The sequence below is a fragment of the Larimichthys crocea genome, chromosome XIII (assembly GCF_000972845.2).
Source record: "Larimichthys crocea isolate SSNF chromosome XIII, L_crocea_2.0, whole genome shotgun sequence".
NCBI classification, from domain to species: Eukaryota; Metazoa; Chordata; class Actinopteri; family Sciaenidae; genus Larimichthys; species Larimichthys crocea.
This window is the reverse complement of record NC_040023.1, coordinates 8,817,114-8,844,357: the sequence shown is the minus strand read 5'-3', so window position 1 is coordinate 8,844,357 and position 27,244 is coordinate 8,817,114. Positions and strand designations below refer to the sequence as shown.

The window sequence follows — 27,244 nt, the reverse complement described above, 5'->3', positions numbered from 1 at the left end:
TTTAACAAAAATAAGTACAATACTGTATTACGGCTTTTTCCTCTGAAGGCCTTGGTGCAGGTGTTTTTTACAGTGCAGAACATACAACACATTTTGTACAGTACTCCCTTAGCCAATCAGGACGCCGAACGTTCATACTGTAAAGTATGCTGTAAAAAAAAGCATGCAAAATTACACAAAAAAAAATTCGCGAAACAGCGAGGCCGCGAAAAGTGAACCGCGTTATAGTGAGGGACGACTGTAAAAGATAGAATATTAACATACTTCTCATTGTTGGAGGATTTCAGGAAAACAACTATAACATGAGTAAGAACAGCCGACATCTGTTCAATCAGCTGATATCAACATGAGCGGGTCTGCACTAGATTTTATTAGCCAGTGGATTGGACCCAAATGCAGACCAGTACGCAGAGCAGCTGCAGTCCAATGATTTACTCAGTGGGAATATTTTATAAGCAGGCAGGTTCAGGTCTGGGTTACAGAAGCTTGAAAGCAAAACCAAAAGACAGCGAGAGCACAGCGACTAAGACGAACCGACACCGAGTGCACGAGCGAGCGCGGGATAACAAGACACAGGTGAGAACTAATCACGAAAAGGCGAAGCTGATCGGCAATCAAAACCCGGCGGGAAATACACAACGACAGGAAGTGAAGTTAGAATTACAAAATAAAACAGGAAACCATAACAGTGGCTGGATAAAAGAGGACAAAGTTCAAAGTCAGAGTTGAAGAGTGGGGGGGAAAGAGAGAGGAGGATCAAAACAGAAGGAAGGTGTGATCTGCACACACTCGTTTTCTCTTTCTCTTTGTTCAGCACATCACACATCGGATCTCTTTGATTCCACACACACACACATGCAGTCTGAATCTCGCTGAATTTATTCAGCTTATTTATTGTTATTGCGTGTCGCTTCTTTTAGAGAGACGTCACTTTTAGGTGATTTTTCTGGAGCTGTGAGATGTATTTCAAAGTTCCTCTGAGGTCTCTTTGCTTCAACATCTCGTCTTTCTTTCCATCTTCTGACTTTTGTCAATAACTCTGTTTCTCTCAACAATAGTTCAAGATTATTAGGATCATTTGGAACTTTATGACCTTTTACAGCAGAATCCATCTTTAGTGTCTGTGTTACTGCCGTCATCTAAAAAAGTTTTTTTTTAAATATTGCTTTTTTTGACATTCATTGAATTCAGAAGAAACAGAAAACTCAGTTCAAGGATTGCCTTTTTTTATAATAACACCAAAGAATATCTCAAACAATGAGTTTCTTTGACTCGAGGAGTATAAAAAGTCTATTTTTCATTTGGTGCTATTTATAATCCATCACCCGAAAAAAAGACCAGAAAATCAAATTCAGCCTTTGAGCGGCGATGAGTCTGATGGGAAAAGAAAGTATCAAGATAAAAGTAAAAATCACAAGCTGATAGTGGATCAGCAGAAATCCCTTCAAGATCTACTTTTCAATATCAGCAGCACAGTTTGATACGGTGCTAAAACTGCTGCAAGATTATGATTTATATCCAGCTGGTCCTGAACAGCAGCATGAAACACACTCTGAGAGGAATTTAGAGTTTATATTTGACTTTTTTATGGGTATGTAGATGCAGAAGCTCCTAGTATAGTAATAGCAATAGTTTTAATATATATATATATATTGGTATTGCCCAATAATTCCGAATTGAAAGTTATTCACATGGCCCTTAAAGAGTTACTTAACAGTGAAGGGAGAAAATGGAAACCCATTTTCTCCCTTCACTGTTGACATTAATGTGTTTCAGCCATTTTCACTCTTTCTGCATGTTTATTCCATCTGGTGGTTCATCATCATTTTTCATAGGATCACTCTGCCCTGCGGAGCACAGTGACACAGGATTTAAGTTTTCAGACAGAAAACTGTAAAACTGATTGAAAGGTTGTAATGCTTTTCATTTTATGTCTTTATAGAGCGAACATTCTGCCCCCCCCAAAAAAAATCCAATCACTGCCAGACCAAACCAGCCACAAAACACATAAAATCTGCAGATACTGCACTCTGCCTTTGGATAATGTACATTTATAGGAAGTATTTCCAAGTATTGTTAATATTTATACTAAAATCAAGTTAATTTAAATGATTTATTTATACCTTAATGTGTTTAGTATTGGATTTAGTTGCTTAACCACCAAACGTGAAAGTCATTAAAGTAAAAAATGAGCTGGAGATAAAGGTTATAACTCAAAGGTATAATTAAAGGGTCTAGTTTTTGCCTTGCATAGTTATAAAAAGAGAAAGAAGGAAGAAGAGAGAGGAGACGAGGAGGTATGAGATGTGAGAAAGGAGGAGGTGTGGAGGTGCTCGTAGCTCCTTCTGGTGTCTTTAATAACACAATTATCTGGATGACATTGTTAACCAGTCTGTTTATGCCGCTTTGTGTCAATCATGGTCTCCCAGTGCTTCACAGTGCCGCTCCTGGTGCATTTAAATATCCGGAAGGCTGAAGAGAGATAGATGGAATGGTAGCGGAAAAATTAAAACTCCTCCTGGATCGTCTCTTTTAAACAGCCACCTATAAGTACATGCGTTCATTAAAATCCCACCATTAGAGAATTATCTAAATTACATCTCTCTGCAACCGCGGCGCAGAAACCGAGCGAAGGTTCATTAAATACGATTCGCACGAACACACGGCGCGGCCACGTTTGAACATCCACACTTCAAAAAATGTCACAACAAGACTCAAACACTAAATGACTGAAAAATATGTAAAGTAGCTGGTTTCTAGATTTAAAAAAAGAAGTTGCAAGACAAGAAATAAACGTTAAGTTCTTATCTTGCTGCTGTAACTTCTAAAGTGAATGTAATGTTCTGATTTCTGTTTGACTGAAATGTTTTGCCAATATTCACTCCTCTCCATTCATGCCAGAAGCAAGAGCGAGATGGTTGAATAACTTTAACACGGTGACCTTGACAAGTTCCAGTAATTTGGTTTGCAGCCGTCAGACGAAGTCTCAATATTAAAATCATAACCCTGCTTTTTTTTATGTTTTCATAATTGCGGGAGCTTTTTTTTTAAGCTTCTGCTGGCGTCAGTGCTCAGTAATGGTACAAACAGTGGCAGATATCTGCATTCAAAAGGAAATAAACAGTGAGGCTGAATGAGCACCGGCGTCAATACGTCAGAAAACCTTCAGCACTAATGGAAACGAGATAAAAGTGAAGTGCACGTACATGAGCACTGCCTCTTTGTTTTAGGGGCACGGCAGCGTCTTGTCGTTGCGTTCATCCGTCTTCACATCATATCCTGGTTGTCATAACCTGTGTACTCGCGGGTCGGACCGCATCTATCTCAGGGACTTGGCCTTTATTTTGAGCAGCTGCACGACTGTTGACAGAATCTGTCCGCAGACATATAAATACTTGTCAGAGTGCTCGAGATCACCTCTGGGTCCAGCTCCAGGAGGAGTCTCTAGGACCGTGTTTTGTCACGGTGACACGGACTCACAAGGTGAACAAAAATATTAGCTGTCATGGCTGGTAACGAGGATGCTTGCTTTGCTTGTTTGACCAGGATGGTCCCCTGGAATCTAAATCTCTGTTTTGATGGAGTCCAGGCCAAAAAAAAAAAGGCACAATCATGTCAAACTAAAAAACATAGCATACACCAAAGGATGACGTGTATTTAAAGATGAAATGAAAGCTACGCAGTGAGATATGTAGATTATGAGGACAATAAACAACCCACACAGAGAAACTGACAATAGAAACTGCAGACAGAATTCATGCAGCTATGAAAGACTTGTTTGTTGACTGATTCTGAACAGTGCAGATAAGGCGGTGGGTGCAGAAATGATAGAAACCTGTGCACAATAATCAGAGACTTTGATAATGTTCTGTGAATAAACTCTGCTCTTTTTGGTTAATATCGTGCTGATTATATTTTTCATCCAGAAACTCGACGCTGATCCAGATCAACCTCATAACCAACCCCCCTTTCCAAAGACATCACATGGATTTATTATTCCGAGCACGTCCGCAGTGGCCCTCCACAGGTCCTGTATTTGTTCCTCGTAATACATCTCTTTGTTCGAGCGTCGTCATTTCTTTTTTTAGCACGACCGGCCAGTCACCAAATTGGCTCCTCTGGGGAGCAATTTAGTCTATTAGCAATTAGCGAGCTAGAGAAAGAGTCGAGGTGGAAAAAGCCCGGGTGCCTCGGCAGTGACGGCGGATCCCAGGGGCAGGCAACGCTCGAGACTGACGGCAGGTGGGTACAGAAAATGTTCAGACTGAAAACCATGAGAGAAACTCTCAATACATTGGGAATAAAGGCCGGTCTCTTCATATTAGGAAGTCATTTTCACCTGTTTGTTGCTGATGCAAGCTCGATGCTTTCTCTTTACGGCTGTAATAGTCATTACTACCTGTTGGACTGCTATTTCTGGAGCACTGCTCACCCCCCGTCTGTAAGACACGCAGCTGGAGAGCAGATGCACAGCAGTACTTTTGATAAAGGAAGCCTTTTGAAGATGCGTCAAGTCCCACTTGCCTCCAACAGACTTCCAAGAAACAAACTTGTCTTCAGAATTTCGCAGAGGGGCCAAGACGCAGGAATACATGCAGATACAAGTTGCTGATGTTGCAGCTGGTCTCGAATCCCCCCACAGCAGCCCGGATCCAAAAGTTCGTCTCCACTCCACCACTCCTTTGTGTCACTCACGTTGATTCATGCTGACTGAGCAAAGCCAACAAAATGCCTCGCACACAAAAGAATGATAAAAACAGAAAATGTGAATGGGAACTGCTTTTGGCACGGAGGGCTGGAACATACTGTAGCGGCGACCCTCGAGAAATTGATTTCTTTTTTTCCTCACATCCTTTTTTTTTTTTGTTCAGATCGCTTTGAGTCTTTAGAGACGGGGATGTTGATTTAAATTTTATAGACTGAGAATAGAACTGCAGATATTTTTCTCTGAACCTGCAGTTTTACTTTTTTTCATCTTTGGTTTGGTTCCACAGTCAAACAAAATCCACAAATCATTTGGGATCATGCAAAAAAACAAACACTGTCCCTTTAAAAGCCTGACGCTTGGCAATATTTGTCTTTTTAAAACACTCTGAGGCAGAATCTTGTAATCACACAGAGACCTTTAAAAATGAACCTTCACTCCTTCGATACAAATGATTTCAGTAAGTTGTCAGTGTTTAGTCACGCCGGTCGACTCCAGTCCCTTCACAGTGCATTTCTTTTGTTGCTGGAGGAAGAGATGGCAGAACAAAAAATGGGATGGCTGCTGAAGTTAAAATTGTTCTGGCAGTTGGACAAAATATTCTGGCACTGGCTTGTTGGAAATTTGATAACCCTCATAACTTCAAGTGCCCTGCAGAAGTACGCATGAAAAGATGAATATTTTCAGGGATCCATCTCAATAATTAGACTTCACCACGTCCCACACACATACACAACACCTCTGTCATCTCTCCCATCCTGTAAATATGTGCCGTCACTCTTTATTTATTATTAGTATTATTTCCCTTTATTCTCCAATTAGGCATAAACGGGCCAGGCGACATACAGTATTTATATCCCAACCTGAGAGCGAGAGAGTGGTGACTCGGCCCAACTGACTGAAGCAGTCACTGTAAGCTAAAGCTTTTGTTGTTATCGTGGTTAATAGGTCATATATCGCCATTTTAATTATTTTACACTATGCGTTCACTCAGAAATGCTGGAAGCAGCGTGTTAAGTAGACTAGCCCAGATAACAAAATGGAATCTGACCCAAACTGGAAGTGAGACAGAGAGAGATTTCAGTAAAGGGAGATGTGACTGCATCGTCAACCAATACCGTGCCTGACTAGACATAACCCTGAAAGATCAAATCAAATCAAATCAAATCAATTTTATTTGTATAGCCCAAAGTCACAAAGTACATTTGCTTCAGAGGGCTTTACAATCTGTACAGGGAGTGACACCCTCTGTCCTTAGACCCTCGGTTCGAGTGAGGAAAAACTTGCCCACAAAAACCTTTAACAGGGAAAAAAATGTGGAAGAAACCTCAGGAAGAGCCACAGAGGACACTCTGTTTGTCATGGAGTCCCACAAGGTTCTGTACTTGGACCACTTCTATTCAGTTTATATATGCTTCCTTTAGGGAACATTATTAGGAATCACTCTATCAATTTTCATTGTTATGCTGACGACACCCAATTATATTTATCGATCAAGCCTGATGCAACCAATCAGTTAACTAAACTCCAAGCATGCCTTAAGGATATAAAAAGTTGGATGACCTACAATTTTTTGATGTTAAATTCAGACAAAACTGAAGTTCTTGTAATTGGACCCAAACACCTCAGAAACTCTCTTTCTAGAGACTTAGTTACTTTAGATGGGATCACCCTAAAGAGAGAGAGGGGAGGGGATGATGTTGTTTACGGAAAAAATAAAAAGGATCTTGTTCTTGTTTGATTCTTTCCCTGTGTTATGGCATTAGCGAGGAAATTTTAATTATATGTATTTCATTTGTTTTCTGCCAAAATACGCAGTGAGTCTGGCAATACACTATCCAACCGTAGTCACTACAGAATTATTCAACGTTTCCATGGTTATGTTTAGGCACTGACAGCACTTAGTTAAGGTTAGGGAAAGATTATGGTCTGTTTATTCGCAGTGATGTGAGACATAAGAGTTTTAAATTTGGGGTAATTCATACTGGAAAAAGATAGATGGTTGTTGAACTGAAGCCGCTAAGCGTTAATAACAGGTGGTGTCATCACATAGCACTTAACACTTTGTTGGACAGCATTAGTGGAGGCTGTTCCAGGTGTGTGCTGGAGACTTGATCGAAAGCTTTAATTGGATGTATTGTAAGCATTCTTTCACAATGCCATATGTTGTATGTCAACAAGCAGTTGGGATGTTACCAAGGTGTTATCGTCAAAAATGCGATAGTGTATAATCCGTTTTTCTTTTCCGTTTAGTGCCGTCTGATTTCGTGATTGTTTGTAGGGAAGTCTGGATCGTGCCATATGAAAATATGCCACATCGCTGTCTCTCTGGCTGCTCGTCCAATTATTATTTGTGCCTTTTACAGGTTGGCTGACAAAAACCCACTCTGTTTCACAAAACAATTTCTTTTAGAGACAGAGGAACTATGCAATGACATGCACTGCAGGAACAACTGCAGCTCATGCCATTTATTTCTGTCACTCACAAACAGCTATCACAAATAACTTTCAGTGATTTGCTGTGTTTTCTGTCCTGTCCAATATTTCTCCCCCTGCAAAGTTCACTTTTGCACCACCTACAGTTCTTCATACCGAATGTTGCTGCTGTTCAGAGAGTCACTGAGAATAAACCGTAATCCAATCTAAAAATGACAGGTAGAAAAAAAAAATCTATATCGAATATGAAATTGAACAACTTTAAGAAAAGAAGCCAGAGCAGACAAAAGCAATTTCTTTGTTTAACAAGCCGACTTCCATTTCCATTATAGAGAACAAACAAAAACATTTCTCAGTATAATAAAGGCCTGCATCCAATCATTACTGATATTCATAGATGTGTATCTTGCTTGATAGAAAATATTTGGAATTAATGGAGAGGACACACTTCTTCATTTGTGGGAGGAGAAAAAAAAAATTGCAGCCACTTCAAGATCAACTTTCGAGTTTTTGCTGACGATGTGCTTCTTTATCAGACTGCATCCTCGTGCGGGGGGATGCTTTCTGGCCAAATATGACTCAAGTTAGGTGGTGAAGTCAGTCTGGAGATACTTTGACTGCAGGTTGAGGTTGAATTGTAGCTTCAGGTTGGAAGGATTTTTATTTTGGCATAGGCACTACCTGAAGTTCAATTGATGTATATATCTTTCTTAGAAAGTTGTTCTGAAGTTGGCCGCCACTGTAAACTGCAAGAAGGTTCCTGATTCCAGTGTGCATCTTCTCCCCGTGGGTTCCCTCCGCCTTCCTCCCACATTTCAAAGACATGCAGGTTAATTGGTGACTCTAAATTTGCCCGTAGGTGTTGAATGCAAGCTTGAATGATTGTTTGTCTCTGTGTGTCAGCCCTGTGATGAACTGGTGACTTGTCCAGGGTCGGCACCCCACCTCTCGCTCACAATGCCAGCTGGGATTGACTCCCGATGACCCTGATGAGGATAAGCAGTTGTGAAAAACGGATGGATGGACTCGTGGTCCTGATGTAATAACATCAAATGCAACAAGTGTTCCGCTGCTTGTTTGTTGCCTTTCAAAACAACTCATATGACTGATCATAAAAAGGCTCATTAGCGTTTCCTGATCTACGACCTCTGTTGAACAAGAGCAGTCTTTGATTTTACACTCATACCCAACCATGCGCAGTGGTAATAACATCATTATGCTCCATTTGCCCGTGCTGGATAAGGCAGGTGGGTTTAATCTGTCTGATTTATGGTGTGCTGATGTTCTTGTTGTGGACTGAAGCATCAAAAATATGTTTCTGTGGGTCGTGAGCTCTTAAGGGCAACGCTCGGTGGTGCCACCTGATGCATGTCAAAACACCCACAGTTTTCTATTTAGGCCTATGCACCAGAGGCGCCTTGTCATGCATCACCACAGGCTGATCGCATCATCTCGTTAGGACTGTCCTAATTCACAGAGAAGCAGCAATGTTATCACACACTTGTCAGATTGACAAATCCGGACTTACTGTACCTTGACTTGACTTGTTCGGTATGTGCACCAATCGACACGGTCAGTGTGTGTGTGTGTGTCGCACTTTAATGACAGAGTAAGAAGCTTACACGGTGTACAGAATCTGCTCCTTTGCATTGAAACGAGCTCAGCTGAGGAGCCTCTGCCGTCTGGTTATCTGTTTGCCTCCTTGTGGAGGTATTCCAGGTGACACCATATGTATGAAACTGCTCTAGGTCATAAAAGCCTTTCCCTTAATCTTTCCCTTTTGCTAAAAAATTGAATATGATCCCACTGAGAGGATTGAAGATCGGGGTCTTTAAATCCTCAATGCTGACCAGTGTAAAGCTATTAAAATCCAGACAGGCACACGTTGGAATAGAACTGCAAATCACTGCTGAAGTGTCAAAAATCAACAGAATGAAATATGGATTTAATTATAAGCTCTGGATTTTGTGTTTGGACGTTTGCTTCTTTCACTCGTGCAGACCATTCCTCCGTTTTTTTTTTTTTTATCTGTGGCACTTCCCTCTTTGGAGCAGGTGAGAGAGGATCCAGCTGAAACTCTGTCAGTCTGTCAGCTCTTTGTGGGGAAGATTTCTCCCAAAGAGCAGCTTTATGCGCCGCTGACTGCCGTGATTAACGTATTTACAGGCGGATAAAAGGAAGGCAGAGAGCCGGACAGGGAGAGAGAAATCAACTGAGCAGTCATTGAAACTCAGTGAATTAGATCATGGGTAGTGAGCCGCGCGCAGGATGAACACTGCGTACTCAGCCTCCATTGTTGCCGGATCTGTGCTGGGAGTATAGCAGGGAGGCAGGGTCGATGGAGTTGAGCCCCGGCATAATTCAGCTGTCAGGGAACGTTTGAATCCCTCACACGACTGTTTGGGAAGTGAAATGTGGCACATAGTGATTCACGTCGAAGTTGGATCTGTGTTTTGTTTGAGTGGTTTTGACGTTCCAGCCAACATGGCTGAGGCTTGCTGGTCTAATCCATGTGGCGGGGCTTTACGGAGGGAGTTTCCAGACGGCGTTAATTAACCCAGAGGTCGATTAATATTGTTACTGTGGGAATTGGAACTGGGACATCTTCAGATTGCGGCTGGGTTGTCGCACATCTGCCTCTCGATATATTTGATCCGGCTTTTTCTTCCCTCTGACTCATTCTTTTTGATTAATGCATTAATGGCCAGCACTGAGAGTCCCATTACGCCGGAGCTCAGTGTGTGCATCAGATGTTTGTGACGGTTGGTGTAATGTTTGTGTCTCACTTTCATCTCCCATGAGCTGTCTCGACGCTCTGCCCTCGGTGCGCCTGCCTCAGATGTCAGGCCCATTTCACAACCTGCTTCAAAGGGCTCCTCTCACTTCCAGTCGATGCCCTTAATCCACAGTTTGTCTCTCTGCAAATGGCCTCTAATTTTTCTGTTCGTGCAAACCTCGTCTCTCATTCGGTGCTCTAAATTTTTCATTTTACATTTAGACTTTATGTTTCTGTGCTGATGTGGCACACTGGAACACTAATGTCATAATTTCATATGTGTTAATTCTAGAATATCAGGGTCCAGTGGAAATAATTTGCTTTATATGTGTTACAGTTAATTCATATTATTATTATTTCACGGTTAAAATATTATTTACCTGAATGTCAACATATTTTGGAAATTGGAAATGTTCGTACTGGCAGAAACGGACAGAAACTGTGTGCTTGTGTTGAACCGTGGGCAGTTTTTTCTTTTATTAAAAGTTTCTAAAACGAAGATGGACGTTGTTTTGTTGCAGTTCATTTTGAGGGTGCAACACTTTCTGTATCATTTGTAACACAGGAAGACAAATGCATCTTTCTGTGGACTTCTGTCATCTGCTGGTCAGTTTTGAGATTTTGCCTCCATAACACGTCTTCTTTCAGACTATTGTAAAGACAACACCCAAATATAAATTGCACTTTTTGATCTGTATATCTCAGCAAAAAGTTGCCATTAGATAATGCCTCATTTGCATATAACTGATAAATATAAGTGTCTTAATGTAAGTAATCAACTGAGGAAGATTCATGGTGATGTCTATAAACTGTTAACCATATTCACCTGGAGTGTCTCGTGTGTCTCATGGAAAAAAATATAGATATTTTTACAGCTGTTGTTAGTGTTATCTAAATTTATGTAGTGAAAGAAATAGGTGAGAAATTTGAATATTTAGATTTCTGTTCAGGAAAAATATGCAAATGAGCAATCATTAAATAAAACCTTATATCAACATTTACACACAAACTTTCGGAAAACTTGTAATGTAAGTAATCGACCGGGGAAGGTTCATGGTGACATCTGTTAATTATCACTCCTAGTCTCTTAATTGCTTTGTGATAACGGAGACCCTGCATTTCATTTGAACGTATATACTGGTCGCCATGGGCACAGCATCTTCTGCCTCGTCTTATCTTTATGTTATCTCCGTTTGGTTCACTCTCTGCCATCAATCTGATTTACTCTTCTTCTTCTTTAACCTCGCACAAACGAGGTTTCACTCTCTCCTCTCATTTCTTTCTCCCTTGCTGCATTTCATCATTTGTCCCTCTCTCTTTTTTTTCACCTCCTCAGCTCTCCTTCTTCTGCTTCTTTCTCCTCCCTCGGGGGATCAAACACCTCGCTCTCATAACAAAGGGGCGGTAATCCCCTTTTTAAAAAAGAATTTCCTCCTTTATTCTCTCTTTCAGCGCTGTACTGTTTTAACACCTTCTCCCTTATTGTCTTTTCCCGACCTAAATCCTCATCTTTCCTTTCTTTATTTCGTCTCTGTATTTTATTTTCCTCCAGCTTCTCCTTTTTTATGACCTCCATCTTTTCTCTTACAGATGAGATTGATATGTTGGAGCGTCTCTGGCTGTCGGGTATCTGCCACAATGATAAGATCGAGGTATGACTTCTTTATGCCTTTTCTCCATCATCCTGGCACAATCGGCCTCAGCACTGTTTACAGAAAAAGCTATATTTAGTCCCAAAGGTCAGCTAGTGAGTAAGGTATTAAGTGGGATTTGTTGTCCCACCAAACAACCGATGATTCTGCATTCTTAAAAATGACTCATCATCATCTTATTTACCCGTTCAGCCTATATAATCTTGAACAAACATCTTAGAGAACACATCAGAGAGTTAGAGAGAAACTGATCTGCAGTCTATAAAGCTACTTTTTGAGTGTGTTATTATCCTGTTTTTGACATATCTACCTCACTGATAGATGCGATACCAATATTGCCAATGTGGAAAAGAATGATTTCTCTCATCTTAAAGCTACTCGATGGAAAAATAAGTGAAAAAATGTACGTTAAGGGTTTACAATCATCCCAAACTCCAGAGTTTCTGATTCCCTGCACGTAGGTTTCAAATCACACTTTTGAGGTTTCCAGACACAAGTCGCCGCTGCCTATCAACCCTGCATTTTGCGGTTGATGATTGATGACAATTGCACCTACAACTGCACTACAGGTCTTGTAGAGGGCCCTGAAGCTCAATTCCAGGAGTGCGTGTGTGGTTATTTGGTGTTACACAAGTTCAAATTGTATTGTTGGAACTTGGACGAACAAACTAAACATACAGCAGGAACAGAAAAGATGCGTACATACAGGGTGCAAATACCTCCACAGGAACTGGAACGTCTGATATAAAGCAAAAATAATTACTGATTCAAGAGTGGATGCAGGCTGGCTGCAGAAGACAGCTTTTAATGGTTGAAACTGAATAAATTAAATAGCCTGAAAAGCTTTTTTGTTTGATGGGAACTAGATATTTTGTGGTGACTGACATGTTTTGGTCTTGCATCAGTGTTCTGAGCGCTGGGGCTCTAAAATATCACAGACGGCTGCTCTGACATCCAATGACAGCAAAGGATTCTCTATTGTACTGCTGGTTGTAATTAACTTTTTATTTGCTGTCTAGGAGACAAATTGGCCCTCGTTAGTAATAAATACACTCTCCTGTCTCATCTCTGCCCCTCTCTTCTCATATGTTTTACTTTTACCTCATCTGCCTTTTACTTTCCCGCTTCCTCTTCCTCTTCTCTCTGCTCTCAACTCCTATAATGTTTTCCATTACTCTCCTTCCCTTCCTGTCTCCCTCCATCTATCCACTCTCCCTTCCAGGTGATGAGCAGTAAGCTGGACATAGACAACATGGCCGGGGTCTTCTACATGCTCCTGGTGGCCATGGGCCTCAGCCTCCTGGTATTTGCCTGGGAGCATCTGGTGTACTGGAAACTACGGCACTGTGTGAAGCGATCCGGCGGCATGGACTTCCTCCTGGCACTCAGCAGGGTTGGTGACAGCAAAGAGACATACACCTCAACAAGCATCCTGGTTTATTGGGTCAAAATTGGATGATGCATCAAAGAATAAAATAGGCAAACACGAATTCAACAATCTCAAAGTTAGGAATGAAATCAGACAAATTAAAAACAAGTTGTCTCTTTTGGTATTTCCCAATTAATTTAGTCTTTCCATAATAATGTATATTTGTTTTTTGTCCACATTAATGAGTAGAATATGTATCCATCCAAAAGACTTGTGTTATCTGCATAGCAACAGAAATTGAGACCAAAATATACGATTTTAATGGCAGCACATCAGAGAAGAATGGGGACTAGAAATGAGCCTTGGGGCACACCACAAGAAATATTCATTTCCGTGAACTGCTCTTTCCTCATCTCTCATTAAGGAAACGTAATAATATGTTCAACAAAGCAAGGAGGTCAAGTAGTAACAATTTGTTGTGGTAAACTATGTCTACTATCTCACATGCTTTGGGTTTTAAAGCTATTTCTTGTTGGGGTGGATCCAGCATGGCAAGAATAAAAATTAGAGCATCAGTTTGGGAAATGCTTTTGCATAACTATTGTCTACAGTGTAGTTATTTATGTTGGGTGCATTTATCTTCAAGACAGAACAACAAAAAAGGTATGAATGCAATGATATCTACACAAGATATGAAACGATTCAAAAGTTCTGCCAGGTGGCAAAGGAGGTGAACTCCGAGGCATGAAAGTTTTCAGATTTTAATTTCATCCAGACACTACAGCACCTGATCTCGCTGATTTGCACACTCTCAACCTGAGAGCGGTTAAATAACCCGTAGATTCATAACACAGTGCTTGAGGAACACTGGTAAACGATTTATGTGGGAGCAGATGTTATGATAGCCTGAAATATGGGAAAAAACCTTTGGGATCTCTTGTTCCCTGTATGCAACTGAAATGAAAATAGAAATGAAGATATCTTACTGATTGCAGCCAAGAGGTCCACTGTGTTCAGGAAAATAGAAATACAGATGAAGGAAGGTTAATGAACAGTTTTCAGATACAATCAAGATATGGATTTGCACAAAAGTAGGTGCCACTTAATATTGGTTCTTCTTTTCTGGCACTCAGCAGCAGACAAGGAGCTAGAGCCACAAAGAGGAACATCAATGGTATCTAACCTTGGCATCACACCAAGAGAGGGCCAAAGGCTGCGGGGAAGACTGATCACTTAGCTGTCGCACAGCTATTTTCTTTTTAGAGCCAATGCAGTTTCTGTGAGTTCAGCTCGGGGTCCTGAAAATATTCAGTGCAGGTCCTAAGACAGACTGACAGGGTGAAAGGGAGGAAAGAAGAGGGTGGTAATGAGGGAAGAGATGGGATAAAATGACTAAAAAAGAAGGGAACAAGGTAAGAAGAAGGGAGTGTAAAGAAAGGGATGGGAAATAGATGAATGCTGTGATTAGGGAGGGGGAGGTAGCGGAGGGGGAACTTCGAGATAAGAGGAGAAAGACGGCTGACGGCTGATGGGAGAAGTATTGGAGTATAGCAGGTGTTGGGAGAAAAGGCCAGAAGGAGGTGAAGGAACGAAACGACAGGGACTGATAGACAGTAGGAGGAAGGGGGAGGTGGAGAGGAGGGAGTGACTGCTGAAGTGGAAAACAAGCCTCATGGAGAACATGGGAGATACTCTTGTTTGTCAAAAGACGGCGTGATGGAATGCTCAGTGTGTACAGTAAGTACCGCTGGTTGTACGGCTGACACCATCATGTTGAAATGACGACAAAAGATTGTGATTTATTACCTCATCCCGCCTCACAGAGCGGAGAAAATGGCTAATTTATGCACAGCGATAGTGCACTGTAATTGCGCTATAAAATAGGAATGGAAGGGAAATAACATTACGGCTTTTTACCTCTGACGTTATGCTCCCAACATATGAGGAGACTTCCAATCCATCTGCAAAAACAGAGTTATTGCTATTGCACATAAAAAAAATCAAGCAATTCAAAGTGTGCACTATATAGAACCTCAGCGATGAACCCTAAAACACCTTCCAGTGTTTGCATTTCTTTTGATTAATTACAGATGCATGGATTTTAGTAATAAAGTTAAACTTATGAGACAGAACACGAACACACAGATTAAATTAATACAGAAAGGGTAATAAGGACAAAAAGCAGAGAGGGAAGGAATAAATTAGGAATTATGAGGAAGATGTGAATTAAATTAACAGTGTGCATTTAGCATAAAGTGGGTGGGAAAGTTAATTTCAAGTGAATTAAATGAAATCTAAGTTAAAATAATAGAATGTGAGAGGTCACTGTGAGGGATAAAGTTTGGACTGAGCCCCACACGGAATAATCTTGTCCTATATTGTGACATGAAAACACACAGAGCTTCACACAAGATGCTGGTACATTGTCGTGATAAACTGTTTGACTTCAAGCAAAGTCTTTGGAGGAAATGAACCAGTAATATATATTATGATAAACAGTAGAAACACTGATGGTCTCACAAAGTTAGCTAACTAAACCCACAGAGACAAAATGGACCTAACCAGTCAACGTACCCAAACGTATCCAAATGAATCTCATTTCAAGTCAACACTGATTGATAACCATGCCAACGTACTGATTTATTGACGTCTATGAACAGCCTCAACCTTAGCGGTCGTCATTGTTATTTCTCCTCCTTGGTTCTGGCACATAGCTTCTGCCTCCTCAAAGTTTTTCCTTGCCACTATCGCCAAGTGTTTGCTCATGGTGGGAACCGTTGAGTCTCGAGTAAAGTCCAGACAAGGTTGACTTGAACTGACAGCACCTTAACAGCTGTGTCAGTATTGCCCATTGGCACTGATTTGCTCATTGAATCGATACATTTTCAACTGAGAAATCTCAGTTTCATATCATGATATCAGACCAGAAGAAGTCAGCTAGAAGTGGAGTGGGTGGATTCAAAGGTCTTGATCCAGGCAAACATCTTGTGACTAAAGCCCCAAAACTATAAAGCCAGGTAACAAAGGGACAATTGTGAAACATATTACCTTTTTATCATACAATTTAGTTTATATTCTCCATAGATGGATGCAGTAGATAGAGTGATTTCCCAAATGTCAGCGTCATTGTCAAAAATCCACTATCAGCCCGGCTATGATTCAGTGTTGAAGAGTCTGTTATAATTGAGTCTCAAAGCCGACCCAAGCCTCATCAAATCCAGTCAAGCGTGAGTCAGGTTGAAAACTGATACAAGGCTAAAGTACCATTTACTGAGCACACTCTACTGTTTTTATTGTATTGTCCATGCTGGGGAGAATCCACTGCGTCCCTTGCAGTCTCTGATATCCACGTTCTCCCTGACATTCTTCCCTGTAGACCCTTTGGAGTGCAATTTTACCTCCCTTCATAGATTCAGAGCATACCGCCGCATTTTCCTCGCATGAACGAACTCCGCTCTTATCTGCAGCATTTCTCGTTCTATGAATAAAAACATCAATTCCATGCAAAGGGCACTCCCAAGACCGGTTAGCGTCTATCTCCCGAGCTATATGCTGTGCTTGCTTTAAAGTCTCTGCGGCTGGCCTCTGTGGGCTTGCTTTAACCCAATCAGTGACTCACCCAAGTTTCAATTTCACAGTGTGCTGCGCCCCATGCACTGGGGGACTGTGATAGCATTTGTGCTGCAGGGACTGCTGATTCATGTGTCCGGAAGGGCCGTTATTACAGTCTCTCCATCAGATCTGTGTCCCAGTGGGGAACAAAGATTTACAGGAGGCCCCCACACATTTAGTCATTAAGATGTGACAGATATCGATGGATATTATGAATCATCTTCACGTATAAAGAATAATAGAGTCTTTGCGATTTACATGGCTCTCCTCAGTACTGCTAATTGAGTCCCATCTATCTACAGCGAGGTGTAAATACATAAAGGTAGGAGAGAAAAAGCACCGAGAGCTCATCTGACACTATTTTGGGTGTGAAATTTAAAAATCTGTCGCTAGTAATTTACTCATATTTCTGCCCCTTTTTTATTTCATGTTTTATTCATATCAAACATTGCTGCTGCTAAGATGTAAAAAAATAAAAAAATAAAGTCAGACTGGAGCATGTTTGGAGCAGTAAATTAAAATCAAGTGAGAACGATCTTATTTAAGCTGTAGGGGCAACAAATGACAGAACCAAGGCGTGAAAATGAGACTCTCTGTCCTGCTATGCCCCAGTCAGAAGCATTACGGAAAACAAAATTACATCAGATAAAGAGCGGAGTCTTGGAACAAGTTGATTTCTATTGGAAATCATTGAAATGTTCTTGCTGCGCTGGCAGATAACTTGTCACTCGGTTTAAGGAAATAAGACTTTTCGGAAAGTTTAACTTTATCTGTAACGTCGTGGGGGCAGATAGACAAGCATCAAGATACGTGTTTGTGTCTGAGTACGGTGGTTACAGAGCAATCGGCATGAGGTACGTGTGTGGTTTAAGGCTGGGTATTGGTGAGAAGTGCTTGAAACACTAATGGCAGCTGTTGAAGAGGTCAGCGTAGATTAGTCAGTTATGTCGGAGCTGGTATTTCTTCATTGAAAAAGAGCAAAGAACATCACTGAAGGCTTTCTTTGATAGAAGAGTCTGACTTTGATGATCACTGATCATTATTTCAGTTTTAATTGAGACTGAAACTCGTTGGGTTTGGGTTAATTAAGCAAGATGGCAACTGAGAGTAAAGGCCGATTCTCTTAAAATGCAGCTGCTGTTTTATTCGCACGATGACCAAATATGTTCTGTTCCTTCGCTCTCTCTCTCTCTTGTTGTTTGCAGAAGCTGTGTACTGTGAGCGCAGACACTTCCCTACAATTATTATTTCACAGTGCTTATGGAGAAAGTCCAGTCCTGTTCCAGCTGAGTGATGCTTTGTTCCCTGAAAGCTTTGTTTGGTTTGATAGTGTGAAAACTGGCACTTCAAAAAGCTTTTTTTGTTTTTTTTGTTATCTCTTCTCTAAAACTCATCAATATTTAATGGTCAGTACTCCCTGGAGTCTGCCTTTATAGGAGATGTGGTGACACAGAGAACATCCGACAGAGAGAAAACACCTCGAGCAATTTCCCAGCATGCTGAGAGGGACAATAAAGATAGATTCTTTTTTTTCTTTTCAAAATGTTTTTCGTGACACGTGTTGAGCCGACAAAGTTACACAGTCAGTGGTTAGGCCGTGGATTGAATAGAGGAAAATATAGACATACATACATAAGTTGTAGCCCAGACAAATTTCAACAAGTTTCTCTTGTTGCAGCAACCTGTCAAGGATTTACCTGGATGGTTAACAGGAGGTATAGTAACATACCTTCATAACATATATCCAGCACAGCTTTGTAGGTTGTTTTTCATTAGGAAATGCTAACAGGATAGACTCCAAATGTCGACATTATCCTGTGATAAATCAGGTTTAAATCTGTTTTATTTGTGATGTTGGATTCATATTATTATTATAAGTTTATCAGGTCCTTAACACTGATGGGAATCTCTATTTTAAAAAGCTCAAACATGCTCTTGTGTGCTGTGCATCGCTGTTTTTTAAATAGGTGGTACATAATTAGCAGCGTATATGTGATTTCTCTCCGTCTCTAACAACATTTTCTAACCTGTCAGTTTCACTGTTTTTATCAAGATCAGCAAAAGTGAGAGCGTGACGATACTTCTCAAAAGATCTTCATATTTTTTCAGACAAAACTGATAAAGAACAGACTTATGTACTGTATAATTTCCCGGAGATAGCTTTCATATCATTTGTGTAAGTATCAGATCAAAATTGCTCTATATAAGTTCGCTTTTCAAAATCAGGGATGTCAGGCGCTCTCTTGTCTGTGTCTCTGCCTCACAGTTCTTCCTTATCATACTTGGCAGCCCCGCTGGTCTAATTACAATCTTTCTTTTATCTCTCTACCCAGGGGATGTACAGTTGCTGCCAGTTTGAGGATGAGACAGCACCGGGAGGAAGAAAGAGCTCTTTGCCCCAGTACCACACGATGACCGCCATGCCTACGGCACCCCAACAACACCTTGTGACAGCTACGATAAATAACACGACTGCCATTGCCATGGTGCAGCAGCAGCAACAGCAGCAGAAGCACCACCAACAGCAGCAACAGGGGCAGACCTACACCACAATGCTACCTGGTTCCCCGCCAACTACGGGACACTCAGCAATGGCTCTGGGACCCTCGAACAGCCCCTTGCTCGAAGGCCCCATGCCCTGCTCCACCTTCTTGCCACGGCATGACCGCAGACTTGCTGTGGTTGATCGCTGGAACAGGCCAAAGCCTGAGAAAGTCATGAGCGCGGGCAGTGCTGGAGGAGTGGGTATTGGAGGGATAGCTGGAGGGATCAGCGAACTCCAGGCACAGCAGCAGTTTCAGCAGAATCTTGGACAGCACTGGACCCTGCCAGGAGGTGTTTCAGGTGGAGCAGGGGCAGGAGGTGACACGGGGCTAGATGAATATAAGCGCTACTATGGTCCTATAGATCCAGAGGGGCTAGGAGCTAACTCGGACCAACAAGCAGGGGGCCCGCAGCAGACTCCCAAAGCTAATCCTCGAGGCCCTAAAGCCTCAGGCATGCCACGTCTGCCTCCTAAAGGCCCCCAACAAGGCCCAGGGCACTTAATCCCCAAGCCACCTCCACCTCTCCCATCCTCTCCACGGAGGCCTCCTTTCTGGCGACGAGGGAGTCTAGTTCAGGCAAGGAGAAAAGGCTCAGGAGGTCCCCTGTATGAGAATATACTCCCTCTGGGGAGGCGGGGAGGTGGGAGGTATGGAGCAAGTGATGGAGGTGGAAGGAGAGGACGACGCCCTCCTCCACCTCCTCCTCTGCCTGTTCCCCTTTCCTCCCCAACACACACCCCTACCACTCCGTCCTCCCCATGCCGTTTCCACTCCTCCTGCTCCAGTGCCTCGTCCTCTTCCTCTTCTTCTACAACATCATCATCCTCGTCTTCATCCTCTGTTTCGCTCTCCAGGTCAAATTCCCCCTCCTCTTGCTCCAGTGACAGCTCCTACAATTCCTCGCTGAGTTTCCGATATCGAGCGGGCGACCGGGACTTTACTGTGGATGATGATTATGATTCAGATCTGCTCACAGAGGAGTCCAGCCTCCTCCTCGGGTCACGGAGGAAGATTCGCTCACGTCGCATGTCATCGCGCTCACTGCCGTGCAGCCCGCCGCCTCCGCCGATCCCGCCCAGAAAGCCACGACCTCAGAGAGATTACGGCAGAGAGAGAACGGGCAGCCAGCTCGCCCAATTACAGGAGTGGTGGGCATCGTGGGGGGACAGAGAGCGAGGCAGGGGAGGAACAACGAGTCGAGGAGACGGAGCAATTGGTAGAGAGGAGAAGAGGCACAACAAGGAGAGGGAGCGTGAGAGGAAGAGGAGGAAGAAGGGCCGAAAGAAGAAGAAGAGGGAGGAGAGGGAGAGAGAAAGGGAGAGGAAGCGCCGTAAAACAAAGAAGAAGAGGAAGAAAGAGGATAAGACAAGGAAGAGAGAGCGGAAGAGGTCCGAGCAAGAGGGAGGAGATGATAAAAGGGAGGAACTCAAGTCAGGGACACCAGACTACCCATCGTACCCACCCCTGAGACGAGAGTCTTTTCGGAAAAAGAGTGAAAGCTCCATCAGAAGCTATGGATGGAACATCCCGGGTGAAGAAGAGAGGAAGGAAAGAGAAGACAAAGAGAGGGATGACGGGGAGGACATCAGAGGGAAAGAAAGACACCACAGGCGAAGGAACAGCAAGCTCTATCAAAGCTCCAGCTGTAAGCCTTCTTCATCCGTCAAGTTCTGGGGTGGGGGCAACCCATCCTCTGACACTATTCCATCTGCCTTTCTGCCCTTGTTGCCTGCCCCCTCTAAAAGGAGAAAGAGTAAAAGTTCAGACAGGGATGCCGCAGGAATAGAAGGAGAGAGGAGGCCATTGCTGGGACGGGACGGACGAGGTGAGGTGCACTCCAAGGAGGGGTTGTCCTTCCACGAGTGGGAGTCTGAAGTAGAGCATGAGGAAGAAGATTCTGAGCTTGAACGGAGGAAAGCGGAGCGTGGAAAGAGACGCCGAGGAGGAAGGACAATGTCCGATGAAGAGCGGGAACGTGATAAGGTAGTTGGGATATATTCTGATGACGACGGTTCTTCGGGAGAGTTTGGAAAGTTTGAGAGGTACTGGGAGGATCATGAAGGCAGGGCGGTCGGAGGAATCGGAGGGGGAGGTTGGTTTTTTAGCACCTACCCTTCCAGGGAAAAAGCCGGCAGCATCAACAGTAGAGATGATCTGTTCCTGGAGCGAGGAGAGAGGTGGGGGACAGCAGAAGGTGGATGGGGAGGAGCAAGAGGAGATGGAGGAGATAGAGGATGGGGATCAGGTTCACACTGGCCCCAGCCTCCTCTCACGCCACCACCTCCTCGACGATACTGGTCAGTGGACAAGCTCCACATACAGGATGAAAAGAAGAGTAAACGCAAGTCAAAGGACAAGGGAAGAGGGCATGCAGCTTGTTCGTCCTGTCAGTCCCCCAGACACCATCCACACTCCCATTCCTCAAAATGGGCGCGCATAACCTCACGAAGCCAGGAAGAGCTGTACCAACACTGCCAGAGTTTTGGTGGTCCCCTCAAGCCCAAACATGACTCCTCGTCATCCTCAAAGCCTGATCGCTCACAAAACCCATCCAAATCTGGAAGCCAGTCAAACCTCAGTATCCAGCAGCGGACACAGAGAACAGATAGGGATAGAGATCGAGGACGTCAATCATCCCCGCCTCCGACCCTCATACCGAATTTACCACCCCCGCTCCCCGCCCTTCCAGCTCCTCCATCCTCATCACACCCTATCCACGTCCCTCCCCCTACCTCCTCCTCCTCTGTATCCTCTCCCTCTGTGGTCTCATCAACCCCGGGGGCGCCCCAGCCCTCCTCCATGGCTTCGGCAAGTGCTAAACTACAGTACCAGAGATTGCGTTCTGTACCTCAGCCCCAGAGGTTTCCTCAGTCTCCTCACTTACCCCTCAAAGCCAAGAGCCTTTGCTCACGAAGGGGCTCAGCCCATTTCTCCAGTGTGGAGAGTGAGGTTTGAAGTTCAACAAGGTATCAAAAGTCATAAGAGAGTCGACGCTAAGCAGGTGATCTGGATCTGAATCTGCCTGTCAGCAAAACACGGCTGCACAGTACAGTCAGTACAGTATACGCACTGAGCCCTTTCCTAAAGTTCTGCACAAACAAACAAAACCAGAAAGCCAAGCAAACCCAAAGGGGTAGGTCGAAGGAAGACAGGAGCAATCTCGTGCTTACTGTCGTTTCCTTTCATTCCTTTCAATATGTGAAAGACTTCAACCACAGCAAGAACTTGCATCGTGAACTGGAATAACCAATCCACTAAAAAGCAAATCAGACATTAAAAGTGGTACGACCGAAGGAGACTCCTTTGCTATAGACGGTAAAGGGCTTTGGATGTTGAAGCGGGGCAGTAGTTTGTATTCAGATGATTCTTAATGCTTACTGAGGGCTCAGGAACTTTGTAGTACTGTATGCCTGATACGCTCTCAGAAGCCTTTAACACAGAACAGTGTTCTTACTTTATTTTTTTCCCCCCCTTAAACGAAATCGCTTACCCCTACTTACCTTTCACCTTAACAAACAGTTTACACCCCCGCAGAACTGTGACGCCCTTCTGCGGCACGTTTGTTGTGTATGATCAATACTTTCTTGTTTCGAGGGAGAGGAGGGTGATAAACCACCTTGTCTTCTCCGTGTTATCCATGCACCTGCTCCTGTTCACTCCTCTTTCGTTCCCCTTTTTTTCCCTCTACCCCTTCATTATTATCTCTGCTTTCCCTTCTCCCCACCCCGCCACCTTACACCCACGTCTTTCTTCTTCCTCATCTTCCTCGTCATCTCCTCTCCTGTCCCCTTCCCCTCTTGGCTCCTCTCCTTGATGTGATTATTCTGTGCGTCTGTGCTTTTCTGTGTTTGTATTCTTGACAACAGGGTAAGTCAACTGTGACTGATATTCTACTGGCTTAATGAAAAGCTGAGTGCCAAACTTAAGTAGAGCTCGACATCAATCTGTACCAACGTTAGCCGCTGTGTTTACTTTTATCTCTCGCATTGAGTAGTCCATCATCTCCCAAACATGCGCACACGCAAATACACATGTGCACACACAGATACCTGCATACGAGTCAATCCATCCACCCTCTTTCTTGAGCAATACATTATACAATACAATATACAATTCACCCTCGGTTCACGTTCCGATTTTATACTTTGAAACCTTTGTTTTACTTCTGTGTTGTAGTTGTTCTTGTTGTTATTGATGGTGTTCTATATATCAAAACATGTATTAAGTCTAATACAATGTAAGCACTGTGCCATTCTACTCAAGCTGCACATGAAACATTCTCTCGACTACCTAAACTACGACGACGACGACGACGGAGGCGGCGTCTTCCCCCCCCCCCTTACCGTATTTGACTGAATGTAAAGTCGGCCGCCAAACGAGTGTGCTGCAACAACAATTAAAGACGCTTGCAGATGGAAATGGTAGCATTTCTGGTGGTAGAAGAGAGTTGACTTAAGCTCATCGCTGAAGTAGCCTGACGTAAGCAGAGGTGTGAGTGTACACTTGTTGCTTCAGGATTAGATCTGGATTGCGGTTTAATTTTAGTCCGAATTGGTGCCAAGGCAGACTAGAATACAGCAAACGTTTGCAAACTAAATCAACCCGAGTTTGCTTGCCGTCAAGCAGGAGATGCGTCTAACATGTGATGCTACACAGTTCTGTTTTACAAGGTGAAAGATTGTTGCAGGGAAATAAATACATATAGCCTTATGCTACTTGCTCCTGCCATATGCTTTGTGTAAGTATGAAGGTATGTGTTTTAAATCAACATCAAGATCAAGTATAATCGGACATCGGAGGATTTTGATTGGTGCAAAATTAGATCTAGTACGAATGCCGTTCTGATGTCAAAAGAGACGTGTGCCTATGTTGGATCCTGGCTGGCGGATGAGACGGTGAGATGTATGAAAGACACAGTAGCACCTCCTTTTTTTTAAGGATAGGTATGTTTCTCACCTTGTAAATGTGTAACCAAGATCTATAGCTTTTTAAATCCACGACCACGAGCTGACACCAGCAGTTACACTCAGATGTCAAGCACTTAGCTTAGAGTAGCAAGAGTATCCATCGGCCTTAGAAATCAGCATCAGGACACGGGGACATCGGTGTAGTTTAAGCGACGAGGCGACACCGTTGCTGTTTTTCAGTCGGTCATAACGCCTGAGCCATTTTCCCCCCATAACAGTCTGGTCAGCTCTTGTTTGCCTGGAACTGCGTCTGAGCCATAAATTTACTTCAGCTGAAGAAAACAAAAAAGATAAGTTACGTTTTTAACATAAAGTTGTTGTGTAGAGTTTGTTTGTGTTTCATTAAGAAAAAAATTCTATATATATATATATATATATATGATATATATGTGGCGGTGGATAGCGTTAGAGAAAAGTGTTGTTTAGCATCTTGATATTTGGGGGGTATAGTTTCTCATACAAAGTCCATTACAATAAAAATCTAAGTATTATGTGTTCGGGACACGTATTCCCTCATATTCACCGACGGCAGGTAGATCATTTTGTTCAGATTTACTTTAAAAGGTCGACCGCGTTTAGCCTAGTCGGAGGCAGTTCGGTGTTTCGCTTATTACAATCAGCAAATTTCAAACGAAACCAGGAAACGTGTGGAGTAAGTGCGGACATGTTTCTGTGCATTCACGCCGCGAGCGACTCCCCCCCGCCCCCAAACACAAACAATCAGATAAAAACCTGATGCCTGAACCACTACTACCCCATCAGTGAGCTATAGCAAAAAAAAAAAAAAAAATTATTGTAATTGTAATAGTGCAGCACAGCAGCTGCTAGCGGTGTGAACACAAAGCTTTGGGTGTTTCATCAGAGAAATGAGCCACCAGATCTTTCCTTCTCTCTCTCTCTCTCTCTCTCCCCCTCGCCTCTTTCTCCTCATGTCTATCCATCGTGTTGGTGCGTGTCTGCTATTGTAAAGCTGGTCTGTTTTTAAAAAAAAAAAAAAAAAGAAGAAGAGTATCTGTGGATATATTTATTTCATCTAAAAAAAAAAAGAAAAAAAATAGCATATCTAAATATATATGATAGTATATTTCAAGGCGCTAAGATGTTATATAAGTTTGTCTACTAAATTTTCGCTATTTATCTCAATGAATATGTCTTTTTTGTCTCTTTGTCTGTCTCTCCTTGTCTCGAACCTCCTGCCCAGCTCCCTAACAACCCCCCCCCTTCCCCAGCGAAAACAGAGACCAGTATGTAACTGTGTTTTTGCTCACTTAAGACCAACCATCCGCCTCCATGAGCTATCTACTGTAGCTAAACGCTTAAGATTTCAACAAAGTGACGACATGGAGGTGGCGTGCGAGTGTCTTATGACCGTGTCACTGTAGCAGTGGCGGCGTGTGTTTGTCTACCCAGAGGGGCCTTTATTTTTGGTTTGGGCTACAGATTAACGACTAATTAAAACCTTTTATGGATACAGCAGCTTTTACCACAACTCTCACTTGTGTCGGGGTCACATTCTCAAACCCTGTTTCAGGTTCACATCAGACCCTGGGCTTTATACCGCAGTGTAGAGTAAGGTGACCTCTTTGAAACACAATGTAGCGAGCAGCACAGGCTTTTTTTTCATCTCTCAGTAGCTGTATTACTCTACGAAAACATGCACAGCTACCCCTGCCAACCAACCTATACGGTATATATAAGGACTTTGATATACGTACATAGTGTGTTGTATCTGCCAAGCTGCTGTGCTGTAAAACAAAACACAAAAAAAAGAAGAAAAAAAAAAGAGTTATACACAACAAACACACTGTTTCTTTCTTAATTTTACAAAACTGGTAAAGCTAATACGACACATGTCAAGGGCAGGGCTAAATCTGCTTGCTAGTGTGGTTTCCACTGAGGCCGAAAATGGGCTTTTATTTTGATAGTCACACCTTCAAAACATGAAAAACAAAAAAAAGTCAGGTTCTGCCAGCACGAACGGGATTCCTACGTGGACGACAATGATCCTGCACACATCACTGAGTAAGAACATGGAGACAACACTGCCTGAGATGAGGGATCCACCCTCCTGGCCCAACTTTTATGATACATTAATGTGAGTCCGTATGTTATGGGTGAAGGTAAATCAATTTAACACTGCATTTAGAAATCTATGAAGCGTTCGCTGGCCCTGGGCCTTTTGCAAGCCCAGTTTTAGCCTCCAGTGGAAACACATTCACAGTTTCTGCCTGTACACCTCTGAACAATGTCTCAAGGCCTTGTATTAATACTGCTGTATTGACTGACTGTACGAGATGATGGCTAGTTGTGCTACACTTTATTGTCAGTACCTCACACACACACACACACACACACACTTTCTTACATGCATGCACACACTGACATGTTCACATGATGACCTACACACACACACATAAGGGTGGTCGCCACTCTGCTTCAGCCACATCTGCCACCGGTGAGGACAATGACAATAACGTGCTGTACTGCAAAGCAAGACGGAAATAAAAAGATGATTTTAATAAAGAACTGAAACAAATGCCTGACTTTTATTTTGACGGTTGGATAAAATGTCGACACAGTTTGTTCGATTGTGACTTTTTATATTTCAGGAATTTGGATCAGTTTGCAGCGTGTTCTGGTTTAGGCAACAAAAGCATGTTGGTTAAATTTAGGGAAATATAAAATAATAATAATGCTGTCACAAAGGAGTGGAAAGTTTATTCCAAGATAATTAACATTTGCTCATTAGGTTCATATAAACGTAATTTGTAAAGTTTCCCTCAAACTTCGAATGTCGGTGCACATTCACTCTATATAAACGTTTTCTTAAACTGTGGAGAAGTTGCCAGTGGGATTAAGTTACATCATATTAAATCTTGAAACTTATCATCTATCAGTTTATTATCTAGAAACTGGAGAGCAGATATCCAGGCCAGGACTTCCAACTTGATACGTGTGAATGACAACAAGGACACATTTCTGCAGATATCTGCGTATGAAGGCAGAAAACTTTTTTAAAGAAGTGAATAATAATCAGACGATAGCTGATGGTTTCCTATCAGTGATGCACGGGTTGATCCAAATTGAGCGAGTGCCAGCAGGTGACCGGTCACGAGTCACCAAACAATATTTTTAATGATATTCAGGTCGCGGTCGGTCGGGTCGTTTGAAATAAAGATGC

The 27,244-nt window shown here is 42.8% G+C and overlaps 1 protein-coding gene across 2 annotated transcripts in view; it reads left to right on the top strand.

Annotated features, from left to right (window-relative positions):
* The window catches only part of grin2da (glutamate receptor, ionotropic, N-methyl D-aspartate 2D, a), a 133,412-nt gene extending 106,813 nt beyond the window's left edge, over positions 1-26,599 (top strand). For both annotated transcript variants that reach the window (XM_019254897.2, XM_027287172.1), the window contains 3 exons: positions 11,508-11,569; positions 12,792-12,962; positions 18,884-26,599. In XM_019254897.2, the coding sequence (XP_019110442.1) occupies positions 11,508-11,569; positions 12,792-12,962; positions 18,884-22,051 (3,401 nt within the window). In that variant the 3' untranslated portion in view covers positions 22,052-26,599. The remainder of the gene's footprint in view (positions 1-11,507; positions 11,570-12,791; positions 12,963-18,883) is intronic.
* The last annotated feature ends 645 nt before the right edge of the window (positions 26,600-27,244 follow it).